The sequence below is a fragment of the Filicampus tigris genome, chromosome 13 (genome assembly GCF_054856515.1).
Source record: "Filicampus tigris isolate MCC_2025a chromosome 13, RoL_Ftig_1.0, whole genome shotgun sequence".
In the NCBI taxonomy this organism is placed as follows: domain Eukaryota; kingdom Metazoa; phylum Chordata; class Actinopteri; order Syngnathiformes; family Syngnathidae; genus Filicampus; species Filicampus tigris.
In genome coordinates this window covers 2,223,507-2,245,716 of record NC_141229.1, presented here as the reverse complement: position 1 = coordinate 2,245,716, position 22,210 = coordinate 2,223,507, and the positions used below count along the sequence as shown (strand labels likewise).

The window sequence follows — 22,210 nt, the reverse complement described above, 5'->3', positions numbered from 1 at the left end:
CAACAAAGCAGAATTCAATAGAATAGATGAAACTGGAAATGGTAACTCTCGCATTTGAAGACCGACCAGTAAAAAAAATAAAAAAAAAAAAAAAAAAGGAGAACCCTTATAGATGAAAGTATTAAAATAGTAATTAAAAATAGAAGAAAGTATGAAGTACATTACTACACAGTATTGGAAATTATTCTAAATTAGGTTTCGATTAGTTATCTATTGAAAAGAAGATCACCATTTCTGGCTCGATCAATATTCTTTCTCATCATTTTAGAGGAACAGCAGCATATCCTGCACTGTCCCGACCAATCTAAGGCTACTACCAAGTACTCCAGCAAGAACTTCTATCGCCACAATCAGAACCTTTCGGGTCTGTGGAACGACAAGTGAGTGTTGTAACCAACTAACCTGGTGCGTTGTCATGTGACTATCTGGACTTGTGTCAGCCTCCAGGGGCTCGCTCAGCTTGGCCTCCAGCGCTTCCATTTTGGACGAGATGGACTGCAGCGAGGCCTGGTAGTGCTGCTGCTTCTCCAGAGCTTCGTACAGGCTTCTCTGCTTCTCGCTGATCTGTCCGCGGGAGGACCCCCGCGCACACACATTAGATGTGAAAGTGGCAGGAAAAGGCCAGACACTCTATAAGTTGTACCTACCACGTTTTTTAACGTCTCCCAGGAGCGCTGCAGGTCGTCCAGGTTGGCCACAGACTCAAACGTCGGGTCGTACAGTTCTTGGACCGGAGCTCTTTTCAGTGCTCCCCTTCCAGCCTGGCAGGACGCATTCGTATCGCTATGACTTGATTTCTTTGTGTTTGGGCTAATACAAATACACTGAACGGCTACATCATTAGGTACACCAGCACAATCAATCCAAGAGCGAGCAACAAGTTTACATCTCAGAGGGTGCAATCGAGTTTCAAACTAAAATGGCTGACTTCCTGTGTCTTTTCATACATGGCTTCTTGAGACTTTTTTGTGGGTCTACTCATGAAAGACTTGCCTACTAAATTCCATGTTGTTAGGGGAAAGCAGCTTTTGGGGCTGCTTATTATTATTTTTTAATTAGAGGCTGCTACTAAGCCACAATGGTGACTTTAAACAAAAAAAGCTGACTACCTGTGTCTTTTCAGACATGGCTTTTGGGTGGGTCTACTCATGATAGATATTCCCACCAAATTCCATGTTGCTAAGGAAATTTTGAATTTTTAAAAGTAGCCAATGAGCCACAATGAGACTTACTTATGAGAGACATGCCTACGAAATTCCATGTTGCAAGGGGAAACCAGCTTTTGGGGCTGATTTTATTTGATTTTTTTAATAGAGGGTGCTACTAAGGCACAATGGTAACTTTAAACCGATATGGCCTGTGGCTATTCACAAATGGCTTTTTGAGTATTACTGTGTGGCTTGACATGCCTACCAAATTTCAAGTAACTTGGTAAATTTGCAGCGTGAAATACCTTCGCAGTAGCAACATCGCTGTGGGCGAGCGGTGAGGGTGAGCGACACGTTGGAGGGGAGGACACGGAGCTGAGGGTGCCCTCCTCGCCAGACTCCTCGGTGACAGGAGACAGCAGGGTATGGCAGCGGCCCACCGTCATCTGGCCATTTGGAAGGACAACAGGCAAGAAAAATCAAGGGCGCATGTAGGAAATGTGAGGATTCCCATATTTCTATTTCCATACATTTCCTCTTAGAGAAAAAAATGTCCTGTGGCAAAAAGCGAGGATTGGTCAGCAGTCAATCACGAGGCACGTACTATACTCATTAATTATAAAGCATTGTACCAGGGTTAATAAAAGACTGTGTCTCTGTTAAAGGTGTACATTTGTAGAATAATTATGAAAATGAAAATGTGTGGTTCAATTATTTCTTTTAGAAGAATGTTTAAACTCAAAAGTATTGACTAAATATATGAATCAAGCGTAAAAGGAAGTGTATAAAAATTGTAACATTTTGTTGGCCTCACAAGGGTGGAAAGCTTTTGTGAAACAAATTTTGTTTTCGTTTATTGTTTCCCTTCAAGTTTTTTCTGATTGAAGCTGATTACATAAATTAACCAATCGCTCAATCAATAATCTTGGCTTGTATTGAAAGGTATTCCTAAAATGTTGTTCATTTCCTGTAAACAGCCAAAATATTAGGGATAGAGGGGTGGACCAAAACCCACTTCCATCCTTGCTTAGTCCATCCTTTTAAAAATACTTTTCGTCCTCTGTCCGTCCGTCCATAACATGGGCGTCCGTCCGGGACGGACAGACGAACCGTTCCGTCCCTGGGACGGAATGCCCAGCTCTGGGTATCAGTATGATGCAGTGCAGTCGTACACCTGCATCCACTACATCCACAATGACCAAATATTACAGTATCACTATTATTGTGCATTAATATCGGATCATTTCTATTTTACCATCACAGCCGTCCTTTCCTCCGCCATCTCGAGCAACCCCCCTTCCACGTCGCTGACGGTCAGCAACAGCGTGGCGTGCTTGGCCTTCACCGCCAACATTTTGCATTTGGAGTTAAGCGAGGCAATCTGCTCCTGGTAGCCTTTGATCTTTTGGGCCAGCTCCTAAGTAGAGAAGAAGAAGAAAAGGAGAATGTTGGTTGTTGGTTTCAGCCAGACCTTGTTGGATAGTAGCAGTCGAATTACTTCATGGTGAAGGATCTGCGCCTGCAGCTCCTGGATGTTGCTGGTGGTGATGGGACGGTCCTGGATGACGCGGTGCGCTTCCTCGATCAAGCCCTGCAGCTCCCTCACTTCCTGTTCGTACTGCTCGTACTGCACCACTGCCTCCTGGAGAGGTTTTAAAAAAAAAAAAAAAAATGTAACACCTCAAATGAGTATCCAGCGTCTTTCCTGCATCTGTCCTGGCCACCTCAGCCTAATCTCTAATAGCATGTTATTATTTGACAAGTGTTGCACTAGTCGGCTGTTATTTTTATTTTGGTGTTTCCTGTATTTTTGGAAGAAAATCTGCACTAAAAATGCCATTTTTCAGACTCAATTTGTTGTGAACAATACACATATTGTTTTGCCATTTTGTAAATGTGATATGATGTGGTGACTGTCAATTGTATACATTTGCTATACAGTATACATTTTACAGTCAAAAAAGGCCCTGAGGGAAACCACATACATAGTGGTCTGTAAAAACAAAACAAAAAAATGGATTCCTTTGCGTATTTACTTTTTAGATCTTACTCTTGTCTTTTTATTTGTTTAGCATTAACGTTCTTTTAATTCCCTCTCCAAGCTGCTCTTTGTTGACTAATTAACGTTTACTTGTTGGTTGCTTCTTTTATTCTTCATACGAGCGTAAAAGTTTAAATATTGCTGTTGAGGGACTTTACCAACCTGTAGAATGTTGCACTGCTGGATGGCCACGTGCTGTAGGTGGCTGGCGTCTTGCTGCAGACGTAGCGCCGTGCGACAAATGGCCAGGTTGGGCATCACCTCTTCGGGTACCTGCAGAGCGCTCTGGCACAGCTGGACTGCCTGCACCTGCTGCTTCAAACTCTCCATGTCCGCCATCAAACGCTGACCCAAAAACAAAAAAAAAAGATAGGGGAGGGTGAGGTGTCCATCAACATCAAATGTTGTCAATGTTTGGAGTGTAGAATTGTGTGTAAAATTTTGAGGAGCAAAATGAATTTAATGCATTCAAAATGTGACACTAGCATGAGTGAAAGCAGAAAAGGGCTTGACTTTTCACTTCTTTCCACATCCCCTCTGATGGTTACCTGTCTCTGAAGCAGCTGTTCTTTCAGGCTCTGGCGTGCCAGCTCAGGGGATGTTAGCGTGGACTGAACCTGCTCCAGAGCGACGTGCAACGCTTTCACCTCGCATTCCAGCGCCTCCATACTCTGAGGACATATTTTTTCACAATTCGATTACTTTTACCGTATTACAGGGCTGGGCCTCACATGTGAGCACACCCCTCACATTTAAAAAAAAATAATTCTACTATAACCTAGGCCAGGGTCACATTTGTGACCTACTGCGCATGTTTTGACAAAAGGGTCATTTTTATGATCTTGTTCTATTTCTATGAAAGTTGACCCAAGTGAATGCACGGGGGGAAAAAAGCATTGCTATCTGAAGAAATAAAGCAAATGCCAGAATTGGGAAAATGTAAAGCCCTAATTATACAACATGACGAAGAGCAGAGGCTAAGCTTTCCACACCTTCTCTGCATCCTCCAAGCTCTGCAGCCGCGTGTTGATGCTCTGCTGGAGCTCCTCGGTGTGCCGACTGAGCTCGCACACCTGCTGGCTCATGGACTCCACCTGCAGGACCTCAGACAGGAGTTCCACTTTCTCCGCCATGGACTCCAGGTCTCCGTGGAGCTCGCGGGACTCTCGCAGAACAGCCTGGAGAGGAGAGCCAAAACAGTGTTTGTGGGTGAAGGACGAGAATCCTGCCTGCATTAGGATCGGCCCAAGCAAGACCATCGGTGGGTTTGTGTTGGGTGGGACACAGAGCAGAGATCGAGGAAAGGTCGTCGGAAAATGTTTTTGAAATGAACAGATGGGCCAGGACAATCGTAATTGAGGAATGTCAACGTAAAGAATCTCGCGGGCAATACATTGTCTGTGCGCCACCCACCTGGTACATGCGTATCTGCTCCTGTAGGTGAACTGACGAGTTCCAGATGATGTTGGCCCTCAACAGGCTCTTGGCTTTCTCCGACCACCTCACGATGAAGTCCAGCATCTCGTGGTATTCGTCTAAATAGCACACGGCCTGGGCAGCAAATGAAACGGCGAGGAACTAACTTAAAAACTGAAGACATCGGCATGCAATGAACCTTCGCACACTCTTCACTGTAGTATGTTTCGAGTCCAAGTTGCAAGGCCACAACGATCCTTCTAATATTTGTCTCTCAATTTGTGAACTACTTCAAAATGTACTGATAGCATATTTAATGTAATTAGATGGAGGACTCATTCCTAATCAGTGTTTCATATGAAAGTGTATTTTGCATGTTTCTGTCCAAATGCGGTCCGGGTTCCAAACCTTTTTGAGCCAGTTGTTGCGGCAGTCGGCCAGTCGGGTGGTGTGATGGTGCATCTCGGAAAGCTTCCCGATGGCGTCGCTTAGCTGCTTGGCCAGCAGAGGGTTACGGCGGCCGAACTCCTGCACACCTGCGTCCAACTCGGAGAGAGTACGACCACAGCAGTCCAAGTCCTCTGCCAGACTCTGGAAGCAGAAATCAAAACAACGGACTGGTTGGAGAGAAATCTTACAGCCAACACTCGCTTATTGCGAGGGACCCATTGCAGACCCACCCACGGGTGGTGAATCGGTTATCTACCTTGACTTCTTCTTTGGCTTGGTCAACTTCTGGAGATTTGTCCTTGAATTTGGCAGAGATCGCTTTGAGTTTGTCAGAGACTTCGTGGATTCTGGAACTGAACTCCTCTTTGATTTCTCTGGTTTTCTGGATGTCTCTTTCTTTGGAAAGAACCTAAAGTGCAACAAGGCTCCACGTAAAAAATATTGCACAATATTGAGTCCAGCATCGACCTCTACAAAAAATAGCAGCGCACCTGATCCTCAATGGCGCCCAAAGCCAGCGAGACCTCAGCCAACTGCATGGAGATTTCAGAAGGCAGGATGGTGTAGAGATCCAGGTACTTGCTCTGTTGCTGCTCGGCTAATTTGTCCACGTTTTGACGGTAGGTGATCACGTCTCCATGGACCACCTGCACATGTGTTAAAAGAGGGTCTGAAAATATCTGGCAGTGAATGAGTTAAGAGCTCTAGAGGTGCAAAGTACCATTTTCAAAAACACTCTTGAATGAATAGGTCGGGGTAATGAATCAAATTTGGACTTGGAGCTATTCTCCACTTTCCTTCGTACCTCCAGTTCCTGAAGCAGAGAGTCGATGTCAGGCGTGGGGTTGAAAAGAAGCTCCCTGGTCTCCTGGATCCAGGCTTTCACCACGCTGAGTTCTCGCTCCACTTCCTCTCTGTCCCTCAGTTCCTGAGCGGCCTGAGCTCGCTTGGACCTGGACTGCGTCAGGAGGCTACACACAAAAACAAAAAATGAAGCCGTAGACAAAAAGACAACTAAGCTCACATACACACATTGTCACCTGTGCACAATGACCTAAAAAAAGACAGCTGTGTGGTGTTAGTACCTGTCCATCTGGTCCTGCACAGCCCTGATCTCCTTCAGGCTGGGGAGCTCTTCCTGCTCACTGGTGGGCGAGGGCACCTCCACGTCGTGTAGCAGGCTGAGGGCGTATTGACGTAGCAGAGTCAGCGACGACAGCTCTCTCTCCAAGTCTTGGCTCAGCACATCGTGTTGCTCCAGCAGAGATTGCAGGGTGGCCTTGGAGGCCTTCTCCACCGCGCTGTCCGGCACCCGACCCCGGAGCTCGTCCGCGACGGCTCGCACCTTTGTCATCTTTTGCCACAAGACAATTATCCGTTGCATTCAGTCCTCGGTGCGTGTGGCTGGCTTCAGTCCATCCCGGACTTGTTTGCTTACCTTCTCTCTGAAAGTCCTCCACTCCTGCGCCGTGTCCTCCAAAACTCGCTCCTGGCCACGGGCCACGCTGCGTAGTCTGGTCCAGCGCTGCCACACGGTGGTCATGGAGCGACTGATGGTGGCCTTGCTGGCGTCGCTGCCCACCTGCTCCAGTTGAGCCGCTTGCTCCTCCAGACCGCTCAGCTTCTCTTGGAAGCCGTTGACAAGCGAGACCAGGGACTAGAAAACGAAACAGACAAGAAGGGAGCTGCAAGGATTTCTTGCAAGCACCGGTTGTGTCCTACAACGATTTGCCCTATCCGCTCTTATAAAATAATGCAGTCACAGAGGCGCTGCTGGTTTCCGTCCATTCATTGTCAATAGCACTTGCCTTGATCAGGGTCACGACTCACGAGTACTGGAGCCTTTTCTAGATGACTGATGTGAACAGGTGTGCTACACCCAGGACTGCTCCCCAACCATTCGCAGGGCACATTGAAGTCATTACCCCACCGTGCCACTCGCTGCTTCTTTTTAAACTCGTAAATAACTCCACTCAGTAGTGGGCTTTCCTACCCGATGACTGTGCAATTTGTCCTCGGCCTCTTGGCTCGTTGCTGCCTTTGCGGTGGAAAATTGGGTGAGCTTCTTTTCAGCTTCGTTCATGATCTCAATGACGGTCTGCCGCGCCTCCTGGTACGACTTCCACTGAACCACGCAGCTGAAGAAAAACATTCATCAGGCATTGTCTTGAACGTGAGGTTCCCAAACCTTTAGGGTCCAGGGACTCCTTATAGGAAAGATTTTTACCAAGGACCCCATCATGATCATAACACTATTAAATATAACTCCCATGTGTAGTACTAAATGCGGGTATGCACTTTTTAAAAATGTACCACATAATAATTGATCACAAATTATCTTTCGGAGCCCCAAGCTACAGCTCGTAGATCCCAGGGATCCCTGGACCCCAGTTTGAGAAACACCTGGCAGAGACAGACAAATGTAAATGCTGTCCAGACTATATTGCTTCTACTACCTGTGAAGAACATCCTGATGACATTGGAGCTGATCCCGGACTTCCAGGCCCCTCTGCTTGGCTGACTCCACACTTACCCGCAGCTGCCCTTTGGCTACGGGGTTGACCAGGTCCTCCAGCTGGGGAACAAGGCTCTCCAACTCTTCCAGGTGGATGAGGAACTCCTGCTCAGTGGCCACGATGCCGTCCTGCTGTCTCAGACACTCCTCGTAGTTCTCCACGTCCACGCCCAAGCCGGCCTGCTGCAGGAAGGACACGGCGTCCTCCAGCCATTCACAGGCCGCCTGCATCCTGAAGTGGTACTTCTGGCACAGGAGCAGGGCCTGCTCCAAGGTCACCTTCACGATAAAGGCAATACAAAAGGCCTCCTTAGAAACCAACCTCCTAAAACCTTACAACTGAATAGCAACCCCCAAACCCTAATCCAACCCCAACCCTAAATGCTAATGCCAAACTCCATCCCAAAACATGAAACATTAACACTAACATCTGCTACCCTAACCCAAAAATGTTAAATCCAAACCAAAAACCTTCACACTAAACCTAGAACTAAATCTAAACCGTAATCTTGCACAAAATCCTGATCCTAAAACCTAAAAGGAAAGATGTATCATCTGAATTCAAACAGATCTAGAAGATGTGTTGTACCTGTTTGGAGCTCAGTTGTTTCTGAACATCTGCTTGCAGCTTCGCCATTTCTCCGAGGCCGGCGTCCACGTGGGTCGGCGCCAGTTCGTTAGCGCTGGTGTACTTGTGCTTCTCCCTGCTACTCAGAGCCGCCACGATCCTCAGTCTGGACTGAACTTCTTCCTGCATGATTTGTTGCTTCCTGATCTCTTCCTGCACCTTCTCCACCCGCATGTCTACAGTGACGGCAGAACCCAGCTCGTCCCGGACCTGCTGCAACCAGGCCAGTGTCCTTTGCATCTCAGTCTCAAAGTCTTTACTCTGAACGAAGCGGTTCTCGCACTCCTCGATCAGGTCGCCGACCGCGGCCTGCAAGGATCGCAGCTCCTCCTGCCACAGGATCACTTGCTCCTTTGAGGCGTTGTGGACCGTTTGGTCCAAAGGTGGAGGACGAGTGCCCATCTGCTCCATGAGTCTGGATAGATGTGAGTTGGCACTCTGAAGGCTCCCCGCGAGAGCGTGGTAGTTCTTTAGTCTCTCCTCCGCGGACTGAGTCTCAGCATTGACCTTGACCAGCTGCTCCTTGGTTGCCTTTAATTCTGAGTCCACTTGCATGGCCATCGCCTTCTGGTCCTCGAACGACTCCAAGGTTTCATCCAGATGCTCCACTTTCTGTTCCACCAGCCTCTTGAGGCCATTGTAAAGGCTGGTGAGCTGGGTCATTTCCTCGGGGCACCACGGTTGTCCGGTGCTACGGAATCCTTCCTTCTTCTGGTTGAGTTCGCTGACCGCAAGACCCAGGTTGCTCAGATCGGCTTGGATGGCTTTGTAATCGCTCTGCAGACTGACCACCTCCTCTGTTTGCAAGCCTTCCGGCTGAGCGCCCAGATGGTTGAACTGCTCCTCAAGCTCTTCCAGCGCTTTCTGCGTGACGTCTATAAAAGAGGTGTACTCATTCCTTGTGAAAATAGCCTGTTGGATTTTCTCCTGTTTCTCTTTGGCTAACGCCAATATGTTGTTGTATTGCTGTGGGAGGGTATTGAGTTTTTCATCCAAGTAGCAGTGGTCCACTTCATTGAGGGTGGGCAAAATGTCCTGGCCTGCTCTTTGCACAATTAGGAGAAGGTTCTCGTACTCCACCGCCTGCTCGACTATCTGCTTGTATTTTAACAGCTGCGCCTCTAATTCAGCGTCGCCAACCATTAGATTGATTTCAGGAAATGTGATGATGTCAGCTTGTTTCATCCACTGGCATATTTTGTCCAGGTCATTCTTAAAGTACTTCCTAGAGACAAAGACCTTCTCCAGTTCCTGAAGTTTCTGGCCACACCTGTGTAGAGTTTTATCGAAGATGTTTTGCAGCTCCTGCAGCTTTGTGAGAATCTCATTCCTCTCTTCTTCATTGGCATCCCTCATCAAGTCCCTCCCCTGAGACCACAAGGACGTCAGCTCACTCTGGTAAGCTTTCAAACTGCTTTGGATGTTCCGACAGGTTCGGACCTGCTTGGAGAGGTCCTCGGGCAGCAGGGCAATGTACTCTTCAGCCTGGGCCTTTTTCTCATTCTGCTGGACCCAGGAAATAGACTGGTTGACGGCCATAAGGAAGTGAGTCCTCTCGGTGAAAGCCTTGCTTAGGTGTTTCCTGCGTTGCACCACTTTGACGCTCAGAGACTCAACCTCGGACTGGGTGTCGGAAATCAGCTGCTGCAGACGCTGACGTTCGCAGAGACCCAGGCGGGCCAGAACCCTGTCGGAGTCGGCCATGGCTTGCGCCAACAGGAGTTGCTTGGCCTCCAACTCGCTGCAAATGCTCAGGTGGTCAAACAGGAAACTCTGAGCCAACTCCGGAGGAGGACTCATTTTCATAGCCTCGGACAAGGCGGGCTGCTGCTCCTCGGCCCAATCCCGAGCCTCCCTCAAACGAGCCTCCACTTGGCCCATTTCCTCTAGGGTCACCACAGAGTCCTGGATTTTCCTCTCAATGAGATTTTGCATCTGGGACCATCGCTGTTCAAAGTGGCTGATCTGCTCTTTCACCAGTTCCTTGTCGTCCAGGTTCAAGCACTGGATGACTTTTTGCTTCTGGTCCTTCAGTTCCTCGAGTGTACTCTTTTGTCCTTCCAAGACTACTGCCAGTTTGCGTAACGCCTCCAAATGCTGAGAGGAACTTTCGGCATCAGTTCTGCGTCAAAAAAGAAAGAATAATGGGTACATTGGAGAGACCAATCAACCCCTGTGCAAATGCATGGCACAACATAGGAGAGCAGCCTCTTCGGATCTAGAATCAACAATTCATTTGTGTCTCCAAAAATTCCTTTGAGGACAACAATGTCCAAATTATGGACAGGGAGGCTGTTGGTTTGAAAGAGGTACGACGAAAGCCATCGACGTCAAACTAGAAAGGCCCTCCATAAGAAATTAGGTTCATGCCATTACTTCCTCTCCCGTCAAATTGGTCTAATTTGATGGGAAGAGTGGCCATCAGAAGTCGCTTTGCCGTCCCGCAGGTGAACGAGCGTTTGGTATGCAAAACAGTCATTGACCAGCCTCGCCTGGCAACAACAACAGCCGCAGCAATACTATTGTAACCACCCTGATGGGGTTCACCCACTGGAAAGAAAAATAGGAATACTCCACACCTAAAATGTAAAACTGAATCAGACTTCGGATTAAAAGTGAAATGTCTTCAACAGCCAACAAGATTCCAGTTGCCTGGATTCAACCTTTGGTTATTACAATGACCTGGATGACTGAGAATCTACACAGACAGACCTATGGATAACAGACACCTCGACATTTTAGGTGGACGCGAAAGCTTGACACTATTTTTCTTTGACTTCTGTTCCAAACCAGCCATAAAAATCATGCAGGGGAAATTACGGGATGTGCGTGATTGGGTTTTTGACATGGAACATGCCACATTCATAGCCTGTCAATAAATTCAGTGCAGCTCATCATCTGGATAGCAGATAACGTCTGTAGCCATATGTTTAAAAAAAAAAACGCAAAATGAAACTATCTCCTGGGCTAAAGCTGGTGATGTTTAAATGCCATTCACACTGTTTACACGAAAGCTAAGCAGCTTGTTTTGCAATTTGTTCACTTACTGTACAGAACATGAACCGTGACAATAAAACTAAGGTACGCACTGAACCATGACTTTTGGTGTACAGTTACAGTATATCCCTAACAATTCACTCTTATAACCAGCCTGCTAAGGCCAAACGTTAACTACAACTGTGGTAAAAATGAGTTTGACACTGCTGACTGTATGCTATTTTTCATCTTACACTACCTGGCCAGGTTGTCCCACTCTTTGGACACCTGCTCGAACAGCGCCTCCACTGCCGCAATGCAGTGGTGGTACTCTTTCGACCTCTGCAGATCCTCCTGCCGCTGGGCCTGCAGCCTGCCGGCCTGGTGGCAAAGTTCCAGCCAGGAATGACTCAGGCGGTCCAGCTCTGCGTGCTCTGGAGAGTCTTGGCCCGGAGACAGTCTGCTCACTTTCTCCGTCATCTTGGTCAGGATGCTTTGCTTGGACTGGAGCTGCTGGCTGCAATCCTGAGTATTGTGGATAGGTCATTGACAGAGCTGGGCACTTGACCATTTTTTGCCGGCCATATTCATAAACATTGTCGACCTCCGCCCCGTTCCGCCCCCCGACCCATTAAAAAAAAAAAAAAAGCGTCCGTGATTGACTGCGAGAGAGACGCTAACGGCAGAGGGTTTTTAAGGATCATTAGCTGGCTAATTTGTGATTCAAACACGCTTCAAAATGCGCCACATAGTACTGTACCGTCTCCCAATGATACGCCATCAGTCCTAGTTCAATGAACGCGTTTTTATTAATTCAAAAAATTTTAAATTAATTTTAAAATTTGCCGCCCTCCCCCCCCGCCCGCGAAATCCGGCATCCGGCCGGGTCGGTCCGGCCCAGGGACGGACTGCAAAGCTCTGGTCATTAATAGAGAAATATAGCGGTACCATGGCTTTTGAGAAATGTTTTTGGGAAAAGTGCTGTCTAAAAGTAAAAAAAAAAAACGAAAACTACCTTGGCTTGGGACAACATGTTTTGGGCTATTTTGGTCTCCAACTCTGCAGGTCTTCTGGACAGACTAAGGAGTTGCTGTTCCATATCTTGGAACAGGCTGGTCAGATCTTGCTTCTGCTCCTTAATCTCCCTCCAGCCCTCTGAGAGCTCCCGAGCACTTGACATCCTTTCTTCGATCTACCCAAAAAAAAAACACACACACATCCACACCCACACACACACACACACACACAAAAGAATGTTAGCGATGAACATGGTGCGCGACAAGATTGAGCCAAAGCAATGCTTTTATTGCTTTGTATAAAAAAAATGTCTATAGTCTCTCCATGTCGTGTATTTTTTCAAACGTATCCCCCACAATGAATGGAGGTTGACTATTCTTACAGTCATTTTGACCCTCTGGACCTCAGCCGCTGTCACTCTAACGGCGTCGTCGGACAGGTCACATACGGAACACACCAGGTCAAGGTAAGTGCTGGCCTGCTCCTGGAGGGCCCTGTAGTGCTTCACCTGAAAACATCAAGAAACAAACCTTGTGAGCATCATATTACAGTCAAACTCTACAATAAACAGCGAGAGGCCTCATTTTCTGTGAAGTGCGGCGAGTTCACTGCCACCATTCGGCACGGCTATCTCCAGTTAGCGCTCGCAAGTCAGAGCAAAAGCGTGTTCAAATTACGGCTCGTATCACGAACAAACTTTGAATTTGGATCGCTCGTATCTCAAGGTACGATTATGTTGACACAAAAAACTGCAAATATGTGCCGTTAAAGCATTGTTACCTGTTTGAGTGCTTCCTGCAGACCGGATGGTTCCTGGTGGTTTTGCCGGATTTCCTCCTGTACGGCCGCCAGCCACGTCTGGCACTGCTGGAGGGTATCCTGGTGGTTGACGTGTTTCTGGAGTTCTCGGTCCAGACTTTGCTGTACCTATGAGCAAAATGCAGAATGAAAGACTTTCTTCCCTAAAATCTACTGGGAGGAGTATGGCATTACTCACTCGTTGAGCCGTGCTGCATATGGCGGAGTAGCTATCCCTGGTACCCTGTTGGTGTGCCTGGACTTGTTGGCTGATCTTGGCTTGGACTTGGTCAGTGCAGCTGGAGACCAGTTCTTCTCCTTTCTGCTTCAAGCTGGTGAGGCGTTCCTCGAAACCGGCAATGTCCTCCATAATGGCCTAGAGAAATTTACAAAATTGAAGGTTGGCTCTTAATAGAGGGACCTAAATAGCCATCCAACTCCACACAGGGAGGCCAGGGCCGGGATCGAACCCACGACCTCAGAACTGTGAGGTGAACGTGCTAACCATTCGTGCACCGTGCCGCCTCGAACCTAAATATAGTTGTTGTTGTTTTTCCTTTCGAGGAAAATATTTTATTTCTAATTTCATCATAATCCTGACTGTTGGTCACATGACATACCTTCAGTTATAAAGGCAGTAGGATGAACTAGAAAATGAAGAAAACAAGATGGTCTAATCATCTTTTCCATGACTGTAGGTGCTATTCGTTAAGCCGTCTTTATGGCATTTCCCATTGTTTGTTAGCATTAAGCTAGCCGAGGCTATGTGGTTGTTTTGATACACAATATGTAATTCACTTTTATTTTTTCATTGTATTCATTTATTTTATGAACATGTTATGCTTAATTTGATCGTAAACTTTAACAGGCAGTGAACGCTTGAAACCTGTTTTTTTTTTTTTTTTACTTATTTCGTATCTCAAAAGACACCACTGTATATCTTAAATCCCCATGAAAATCTACCAGAAGCTTTCCTTCCAATTACAGTTCACTTCCCACCCCTTTTTCAAGCTTAGTCAGCCATGCGTCTCCTGAGACCTTGAACCTTAGTAGTCACCTTGTGTCGGGCCAGTTGTTGGGTGGCCATCTCCATGCTGCTTGTCTGCATGGATTCAGACGTGACGAGCCGACTGGACATCTGCAGGAGCCATTTCTCCACCTCCTGCAGTTCACTGTTGTAATCTTCATGCTCCTTCACCCACTCCACCAAGTTCTGGACCTGCGTCTGAAATGAAACACGGCAGGTCACAGAGTCACAAGTGCTATCGGCACAACTGTGCAATGCGATGTTATTGAGGGATCCGTACCTTGGCTAACGAGCAGAGCTCCAGGAAGTCTGCTTGCAAGCTTTTCAAGTTGTCACTAATGATGGGGTCATGGACCGTGTCTAGCAGGGCTTCCCCCTTCTCGATCACACATTTCACAGCCGACTCGTGCGACTGCACCATCTGCTGGATGGTCTGCAAATAGCGTATGCGTATATTAACGAGCTTGTTCACGCCAATGAGATATTCAATTTATGTTACCATTCCAAATTCAAATTGTTCAGCTTATTCTGAATTTGTTGGGAACTATATTCTGGTCACAAAATTCTACCCCCCCCCCCCCCCCCAAAAAAAAAAAAATCCCAAATTTTCATAAACTCCTAAATGAATGACATTTTACATATACTGATTCAAACCGCTCCAGCATTACACTGTTCCGCTCATTCCAGACATCTTGGGTACTATTCCCACTCCCAAAATTCCCAAATGTTCTAATTCCTAATTCATGACATCTGACATATTGACCGTCACCCTTGCACATTTTTTGACTGCTTCAAACCACTCCACCTTCAAACTGTTCTACTCATTCAAATCACCTTGGGAACTATTTTCAAAATTCCCACATTTTCACAGTAAAATTCCTAAAGAAAGATATTTTACACAAGTACCGCCTCCTCACGCATTTTTTACCCAATTCAAAGCATACGAACTTCAACACTTATATTCTACATTGCAGCAATTCAATTACCGGTAATTCCACATCTTTTCGGTTCAGGATCGGCTCTTTAGCTTTCAAACACAGTTTCTACACAAATTACATTCTCTAGTCACAGACAGTAAACATTTGTATGAAAAAAAAAGTATACACATGAAAATCGGTAAGCTCAGTATAATTGAGCAAAGCCTTTTAGTGTCTTACTTGGCCATATATTGTTACGCTGCTGTGCAAACTATTCGCATTTAGTCCAGAGCGACAGAGGCGATTTTCTATACCTTGTACTTTGCAAGCTGGGCCTTCTTCTGATAGAGTTCGGCTTTGGGCTCCACGCTGGATGCCAAAAGGCCCTTGGTCTCCAGCGCCCACTGGGCCTGGGCCTTGTACTTATCCACAAAGTCTTTGGAGAGCGAGAGGCACTTCTCCAGGGCATTCTGTTGGGCGCGCAGTGCCGCCACCAGGTCTTCCAGTTGACCCAGTTGGCCGTCCGCGTCCTCCCTCAGCTGCTCCGCTTCGGCTTCCTCCAGGAAGACGACGGCCCGCTCCGTCTTCTCCCTGACCGTCTTCAGGTTGGCGTGTCCCTGCTCCATGTCTGCCTGGAGTGCCTGAGCACAAACGCGGGAAGGTCAACTGCGTACATCCAGTGGTGGTAAAGCTGTCCGAAGCGCTGACCTGAACAAAAAAAAAAATCAAGAGAGCCTACCTCTAGCTTCTTCAGCTTTCTCTCCATGGCAAAGCGATCCACCACGTCTGCACTAACGGCCAGCGTGCGGAGGCTGTTCTGAGCGGCGAGGAGCCAGTCCGAGAAAGTGCCAAAGACACATTGAGCCTCCTCAATGCAGGACACCTCCTCCTGCAGCAGCTTGATCGTCTCCTGCAAGCAAAGAAGATAAAGTCAGGGTATTATTTGTGGCATGCTCAATATTTAGAGACGCTGTAAAGTAAATTCAGAGATTTGCTTCGGAGATAATTGCTAAAAACAGGCAAAGACTGCGCGCTATAGACCTCAGTTGAAATGAATGGAAATGAAAAAAAAAAAGCGTGGATAGCGCTCGTGTTTTTTATTAAGGAAAAATAGCCCTTTATAATATGAAGTTAGCTCCAAGTGTACCGGTAATTTCTTTTAAATCCAGGTTCAAAACTATTCTGCTCCACCCCCAATTTTTCTAAAATCATGTCCTTGTGCCATACGTTCTTTTATTCATTTTTGTAAACTACTTTTTAGTAGTTTACTTCTCTACTTGGCTTTTAAATGTCTTAAAATTCTTGTTTTTCAGGTCTTCAAATTCTTTACCTTTAAATGTTGTGTATAAGACACGCTATGCAAATAAAGCTGCCTTGCCTTGGCTCAATGACAATCAAATAAGATGTAAAACAATTAAACGGTTTGAGCATCATGATTTAAATTCATTTTGCTGCTCCTCTTGGTGTGCCACCGGCAAGGCAAGGCAGCTGTATTCATATCGCACATTTCATACACAGGGCAACTCAATGTGCTTCACACAAGCAAAGACACAGCACCTACAAGCATTGACAAACACAACAAACAGTGCCATTAAGAATCAAAGCAGAGAAAACAAATGTAGCGTACGAAAATTACTGGAAGGCACATTGACAACATTTACGTGAAGAAATGAGAAAGTTTACCAGTAAGTGCAGGAGCAAGGCGTGGTAGCGGGCTGTGATCTGGGTTGCTCTGGTACTGATCCGGCTGCTAATATGGGTCTCATCCAGAACTTGCTGAGCCAAAACACTGAGGCCCTCCATCTCCTCTTGATAAACCAGCACTTCCTCCTGCCACGTCTGTACAAAGAAAGAACATGAGCGAAGTCATGGGAAAGCCGCACAGGCTAATGGCGAACACGGGCCTTTATCAGCTGCAGCTGGGCATCTTTGGTGGCGCGGTCGGAGCGGCGGTGGCCTCGCAGTTGCGCTTTGGTCTCCATGCCCTTCAGCCAGCTGTCCAGACGCTGGAATTTCTGCTCCATTTGTCGGAGTTTGGCCAAGGCGCTGTTGAGCTGGGCCCTGGTGTCGGCCAGCCGGGCCTGGTACAGCCTCCACTCCTGCTGCTGCGTCTCCAGAGCTCGGTCTTCGATCTGCGGCGGACCCCAGGGGGCCACCAGCTCTCGGCTGACCAGCAGGGTGTTGAGAAGAGCCTGGCCCTCGGTGCAGTGCAGCTGGAGCTCCTGTGGTCGCAAATAAAAATGGCGTCAAACGGCATTTGAGAAGGGAGATGCAGTGCCCTCAACCGGTCCGCAGTTTCAGTCTATGCTTTTGTGAGTTCTCAAAAGTAAAATAGGTGCCTTGACTAAATAAAGGTTGGGAAACACACGACACATCTTATTAAACCTCCTGGGAACTGTTTTCAGTTGTGCCAAAAGCCATCTCAGTCCTCGAGGATGTTCCGACCTGCAGTTTTTGGAGCGTCTCCTCCAGCATATCGACGTCGCCCTCCAGCTGAGTGTAGCAGCCCAGCTTCTCCTGTTCCTCTTCCAGCCAGTCCTCAAATGCTTGAAGGCCCTGTTGATACTCTTCATGAGCTTTAACCAGCTCCTCCGCTTTGCCAACGGCCCCCTGAGGTCAAAACAAGTCTCACCATCCAGTATTGCTTCAGACTACGGCGGTACCTTTAATATCTTATACGTTCTAATACGTTCCTGCCCATGAAAAACACGTGTTTAATAAGAATAACATCACAAAACAAAAGCCTTCATGATAAACTAAAATAGAATGTGTAGCAGGCCCAGAGAGGTAATATGGACAATCCGGCGTTTTCCCGGTGGGCTGGGCTGGTATATGCGCTGCGTCGGGCTGCTTTTCCAGCCTGCACATTAATTTGCTCCCTCCTGTGGATTCATTTTGAAATCAAAATGCATTTGTGAATTTGAAATCTATTATCGCCTTCTCGTACAAGTGTACTACTAACAAGGACAGTCCATCACAAGGGCTACTTGTAATGTCAACAAAGTATGCTGGGAAAGCCCGTTGTTGCTGTGTGGCGATTGTAAATTTTGCATCAGTCTGCTATGTAGTGCAGCGGAAATAGTGTGAACAGGTTTTAAAGAAGAGCACAAATAGGAACTGACACGTTAGCTGCCTAAATGTTACTGACGTATAAGCTTTTGATAAATCTGCCTTGTTAAGTGTCTGATCACTTGTAAGTCAAGGCACCACCGTCATGTTGTTTTCTCGTCGGCATAGAATTTTTCGGGGGAAATGTTGGTTACCATAACGTTGTCTTTGATGCCGTTGTAGCGCTCTTGCAGCTCCTGCAGCTCCAGCTGAGTCACGTAGTTCTCGGCTATGCTTGCGCTCTTCGCCACGATGGTGGCCAGCAGGCTGTCGTGGCCCAGCACCTCCTCGTACAACAGCTGCAACCGAAGCAAGGCTCAGTGGTTAGTTATTATTAGCAATTATTTATTTGTGCAGTCCACATTTACATATCATTGTAATATGGGTTAATTCATTGCTTGTGTTAAAAAGAATACACGGGAAGAGGACCTTGAAAAAAAAATGTGCATATTAAAATGCAATATTGAGGATAAAAATAACTGCAATTAGATTATTCATCAAAATAATGCAGCCTTTGTGGGAAGTTACTTTGTGAGTGTACTGTACTGACATTAGACCAGAGCCAGCTAATCACATGTCTAACTAGCTATCTCGCTAAACTAGGTGCTTAGCTGTTGTTTTAAACACACAATGGCTAATTGATTTCTGGATACTGCTGTACTTTCCAATACTTTTTTTTAAGAAGAACTACGAAATAAATTCAAGTAATACAATTTGGTAGAATGATTATCAGTCTCCAAGAGGATTTACATATTGTTCAACAGATACCCTCCATTTTAAGGAGCGCCCAAAAAAAAAAAAAAAATATTGATGAATATTCAATACAGCTGTTTTGGTGAGTAAAATATATTTTATGTATTTGTTTTCTATTTATAATTGTTTTTTTAAAAAAATATTGTTGGTAACAGCTCACCAATAATGAAATAAAGTCCATTACATACATTTAGTATATTTTGTTGAGTACCTAAGAAACACCGAGCAAAAAAGCACCACTGGCACTGATCCCAAAAGTGAGGTGTCAGATTCTTTATATTTGCACGACACAATGCTCCAGAGAGAGGAGGACGGTATCACCTTGGCTCTGCTGAGATTCGCAGTTTTATCTCGCATTTCGGCGCATTGTTTATCAGCCGGGTCCAGGTTCTCCTCCACGTGCTCCAGCCAGCTCACAAACTGACGCACGTCCTCCTGGTAACTGGTCCACTGGGACAGAGAACCTTCCAGTTGGCTGTTGGTTCAGAGGAAAAATCACTTAAGTAAAGCAGTTGAATCAATACTTGCACTTTAACGAGAGTGTTTTTTTTGTACACAAGTGTCTGTACTTTTGCCACCTCTGGTATGCATCAAGTATTATTGATTTCTCACCTTTTGCACTGAATGGAGGCGGAGAGCAGAGCGTCCCAGGAATCTTTCAGTTCCTGTATTTGTTCCTGGACCACAGCCACACCATTGGCCGAGGTGTTTCTCTGAACCGACTCCCCTCTGGTGATGAGCATCTTGAGCTGGATCTCCTTCTCCTGGCGAGCAGTCAGCAAGGCCTGGAACAATCAATCGCACCGGTCTCGTGATGAAAAGGTGCTACGATGCCATCAGACGGTCTTGCCATCTTCTCAGTGCAACTATTTATATTTTTATTATATAGTTTTATAACTAATACCTAAACCTTTTGGGGTCTATTGTACTGCACAGATCTAAACACAACACGTTTTTGTCATTATTTCAGCTCAAGTCAATCACTTTGTGCTACTCGGATGCTACCTGGTGCTTTTAGGTTACAAACATTAGGAAATTGTCTATGGCCCATCCTCAGTCCGAATTGCTCTACCTCCAGCTTGATCATTCGGCTATCCAGGACATTTTTGTCAGCCGTGGGGGCGCAGTAGGTCTGAAGCATGTGGCTCGTGTCAGCCACCCAGTTCTGGAGCTCCTTCAGCCCGTGATTGAACAGTTGGTGCTCGGTCACGATGCGGTCAATCCGTGACGCCTTCTCCTGTTGAGTAAAAATAATTGGAAAATTAAAAAAATGTTCCTTCTAAGACTGAAATGTAGTCTTCCAAAAGTTACCACTTTTTTTTTCTCATATTCAGACTTTACTCTTGTAATATTGACTTTGAATAAAGACTTTATTCTTGTAATATTGACTTTGAGAAAAAACAGTTTTTCCTCACATTTTTTTAAAGTAAAAAACATGTAACTTTTTACGCATACTATTCTGATGCATTTCTGGTATTATTGTATGCATGTATGTATATTAGAAAAAAAAGAGCTAGATCAAGACAATTCATTAAAATAAAAATAATTTTCAATTTTAAATGTCTTATAGAACTTTTTTATTATTATTTTTTTTTAAATCAACCCTGTTGCTAATGCCCCTTGCCTCCTGTTTATCAGCACCCAGAGACAAATTGCAAGGTGTTACCGTACCTTGGTCAGGTTGGTTAAAGATAGAAACTGAGCAGAGAGCTGCGAGACACGGTGCACAAAACCCTTGCCGGCTGCATGTTCGTCCAAGAGCCTCTGGGCCTTCTCTTTTAGCCTGCTCAGCTGGACTTGGTGGGAGGCTAGCTCCTCCAGCACAGACTGAAAGGGCACAAGCAGGTTATGGTAGAAAGCGTGCAAGCAGACACACAGACAAGAATTACCAAAGCAGGGTTAGAGGACTTAAAACGTGGCTGTAAAGGAAAGCAAACAACACCAGTGTAAGGATTAAGAGCAGAGAAGGTTTTACAGGCAGTTAGAGCAAGCTGGACAGAGGCAGTGGGCCATAAGAGCTAAATGGACAAACAATAGCTTCAGAGTTTAGCTCCAACATTAGCCTTCCTTTACCTTTCAAGCTTTCTTCCCATACTAGCTTTCCACGTTATCTCTAACATTAGCTTCCAATATTATCTTCAACATTACCTCTAATGTTAGCTACCAATGGTGGCTTCTGAGGTTAGCTCGCGGTGTTATCTCTAACCTTGGAGATGAAGCCCAAAGTTGGCATCCGACATTAGCTTCAACATTAGCTTCCAACGTTGCTACCAATGTCATGGTCCAAAGGTATTATTTGTATTAGCTTGTCAAGTAAGCGTCCAACGTTAACTCCAAAGTTAGCTTTTGAGGTTGGCTCCCAACAGTACCTCTAACTTTAGCTCTAACTTTTGAGCCAAGAAAGACCAACATTAGCTCTTACTGTAGCTTCCAAAGTTAGCTTCAACATTAGCTCCTGATTTTAAAAAGAGCTGAAGAAGAATTTTCCAGCGTGCCTACCTGAAGTTTGTGGAGCTCCATCTTCTTGGCCGGGAGATCGTGAAGTCGTGTGCTGCTCTCCTGCACGGCCAACTCGGTGGCGTTCAGGCATTCCTGGAGGGGCTCAGCACTGGCCTCAAAGTCTTTCATCTGCGACACCAGGTTCTGAAACCAAAAACAACAACTCTTCTGTCAGCCTGCTTCTTTGGAAAACTCTGCCCACAACCCGATCCTTGCTCACTTGTAGATTGAGCTCTCTGTTGTGAAGATTGGACATGATGTTCCTCCAGTCCTCAAGAGCATTACTGGTCTTCGTCCGAACCGACTCCACTTTGTCTTTAGCTGCGATCATGGAGAGAAGCTCACCTGTGACCACTACGCCGTTGAGCTTGGACTGACCCAGCTCTCTGTCGCTTAGAAACTCCTGAGGAGAAAGAGAAGATCATGAGAGAATAATTATCCAACTACACTAGTTTAAAAAGGTGACGGATGTTGTGCTGTTGGGTGAAATTTTAGAGGTGCACTTACTTTGGGTATCTTGAATCTTTTAAATGTTAGCTTCAACATTACCTTCAGCCTTAGCTACTGTATATCTAAACAAAGTGCAGCGCTAGATTTGGACATTAGCAACAATACTAGCTTCCGATGTTAGCTACAAAATATCAATTTTCAATGTTAAATTCCAAAGTTAGCTTCAAATTTGGCAAATTTAGTGCATCTTTTCCTTCTAAGAGTACCCAATTCATAATTACCTGAATCTTTTGCAAGCTTGACAAGGCCTCAGACAGATTTTGGGGTGCGTCGAAGCATTTGGCCGTGTTGATCTTGGTGGTGACCAGCCACTGCTGGAACTCCCTGTAGGCTGAGCGGAATCCCTGTTCCTGCAACTTCTCTTTGCTCTGGCACTCCCTGGCGGCTCGCAGACTCAAGCTAGTAGC

General features: G+C 46.1%; 1 protein-coding gene across 7 annotated transcripts in view; it reads right to left on the bottom strand.

Annotated features, from left to right (window-relative positions):
• syne1b (spectrin repeat containing, nuclear envelope 1b) overlaps nucleotides 1-22,210 on the bottom strand; it is a 106,089-nt gene that overhangs the window by 36,104 nt on the left and 47,775 nt on the right. For 6 of the 7 annotated variants that reach the window (XM_086049667.1, XM_086049666.1, XM_086049668.1 and 3 more), the window contains 38 exons: nucleotides 22,025-22,202; nucleotides 21,514-21,696; nucleotides 21,294-21,437; nucleotides 20,466-20,621; nucleotides 19,867-20,031; nucleotides 19,407-19,579; nucleotides 19,116-19,269; nucleotides 18,197-18,340; nucleotides 17,379-17,543; nucleotides 16,838-17,155; nucleotides 16,617-16,772; nucleotides 15,673-15,843; nucleotides 15,248-15,574; nucleotides 14,297-14,449; nucleotides 14,047-14,214; nucleotides 13,189-13,365; nucleotides 12,972-13,118; nucleotides 12,574-12,699; nucleotides 12,190-12,366; nucleotides 11,434-11,699; nucleotides 8,160-10,320; nucleotides 7,512-7,849; nucleotides 7,049-7,193; nucleotides 6,494-6,712; nucleotides 6,141-6,409; nucleotides 5,861-6,026; nucleotides 5,547-5,702; nucleotides 5,312-5,464; nucleotides 5,014-5,196; nucleotides 4,603-4,740; nucleotides 4,182-4,367; nucleotides 3,738-3,860; nucleotides 3,352-3,534; nucleotides 2,647-2,790; nucleotides 2,404-2,565; nucleotides 1,454-1,594; nucleotides 648-761; nucleotides 403-564 (listed from right to left, as the gene is read on the bottom strand). In XM_086049667.1, the coding sequence (XP_085905793.1) occupies nucleotides 403-564; nucleotides 648-761; nucleotides 1,454-1,594; nucleotides 2,404-2,565; nucleotides 2,647-2,790; nucleotides 3,352-3,534; nucleotides 3,738-3,860; nucleotides 4,182-4,367; nucleotides 4,603-4,740; nucleotides 5,014-5,196; nucleotides 5,312-5,464; nucleotides 5,547-5,702; nucleotides 5,861-6,026; nucleotides 6,141-6,409; nucleotides 6,494-6,712; nucleotides 7,049-7,193; nucleotides 7,512-7,849; nucleotides 8,160-10,320; nucleotides 11,434-11,699; nucleotides 12,190-12,366; nucleotides 12,574-12,699; nucleotides 12,972-13,118; nucleotides 13,189-13,365; nucleotides 14,047-14,214; nucleotides 14,297-14,449; nucleotides 15,248-15,574; nucleotides 15,673-15,843; nucleotides 16,617-16,772; nucleotides 16,838-17,155; nucleotides 17,379-17,543; nucleotides 18,197-18,340; nucleotides 19,116-19,269; nucleotides 19,407-19,579; nucleotides 19,867-20,031; nucleotides 20,466-20,621; nucleotides 21,294-21,437; nucleotides 21,514-21,696; nucleotides 22,025-22,202 (8,791 nt within the window). The remainder of the gene's footprint in view (nucleotides 1-402; nucleotides 565-647; nucleotides 762-1,453; nucleotides 1,595-2,403; nucleotides 2,566-2,646; nucleotides 2,791-3,351; nucleotides 3,535-3,737; nucleotides 3,861-4,181; nucleotides 4,368-4,602; nucleotides 4,741-5,013; nucleotides 5,197-5,311; nucleotides 5,465-5,546; nucleotides 5,703-5,860; nucleotides 6,027-6,140; nucleotides 6,410-6,493; nucleotides 6,713-7,048; nucleotides 7,194-7,511; nucleotides 7,850-8,159; nucleotides 10,321-11,433; nucleotides 11,700-12,189; nucleotides 12,367-12,573; nucleotides 12,700-12,971; nucleotides 13,119-13,188; nucleotides 13,366-14,046; nucleotides 14,215-14,296; nucleotides 14,450-15,247; nucleotides 15,575-15,672; nucleotides 15,844-16,616; nucleotides 16,773-16,837; nucleotides 17,156-17,378; nucleotides 17,544-18,196; nucleotides 18,341-19,115; nucleotides 19,270-19,406; nucleotides 19,580-19,866; nucleotides 20,032-20,465; nucleotides 20,622-21,293; nucleotides 21,438-21,513; nucleotides 21,697-22,024; nucleotides 22,203-22,210) is intronic. The other variant, XM_086049672.1, reaches the window with a different exon arrangement.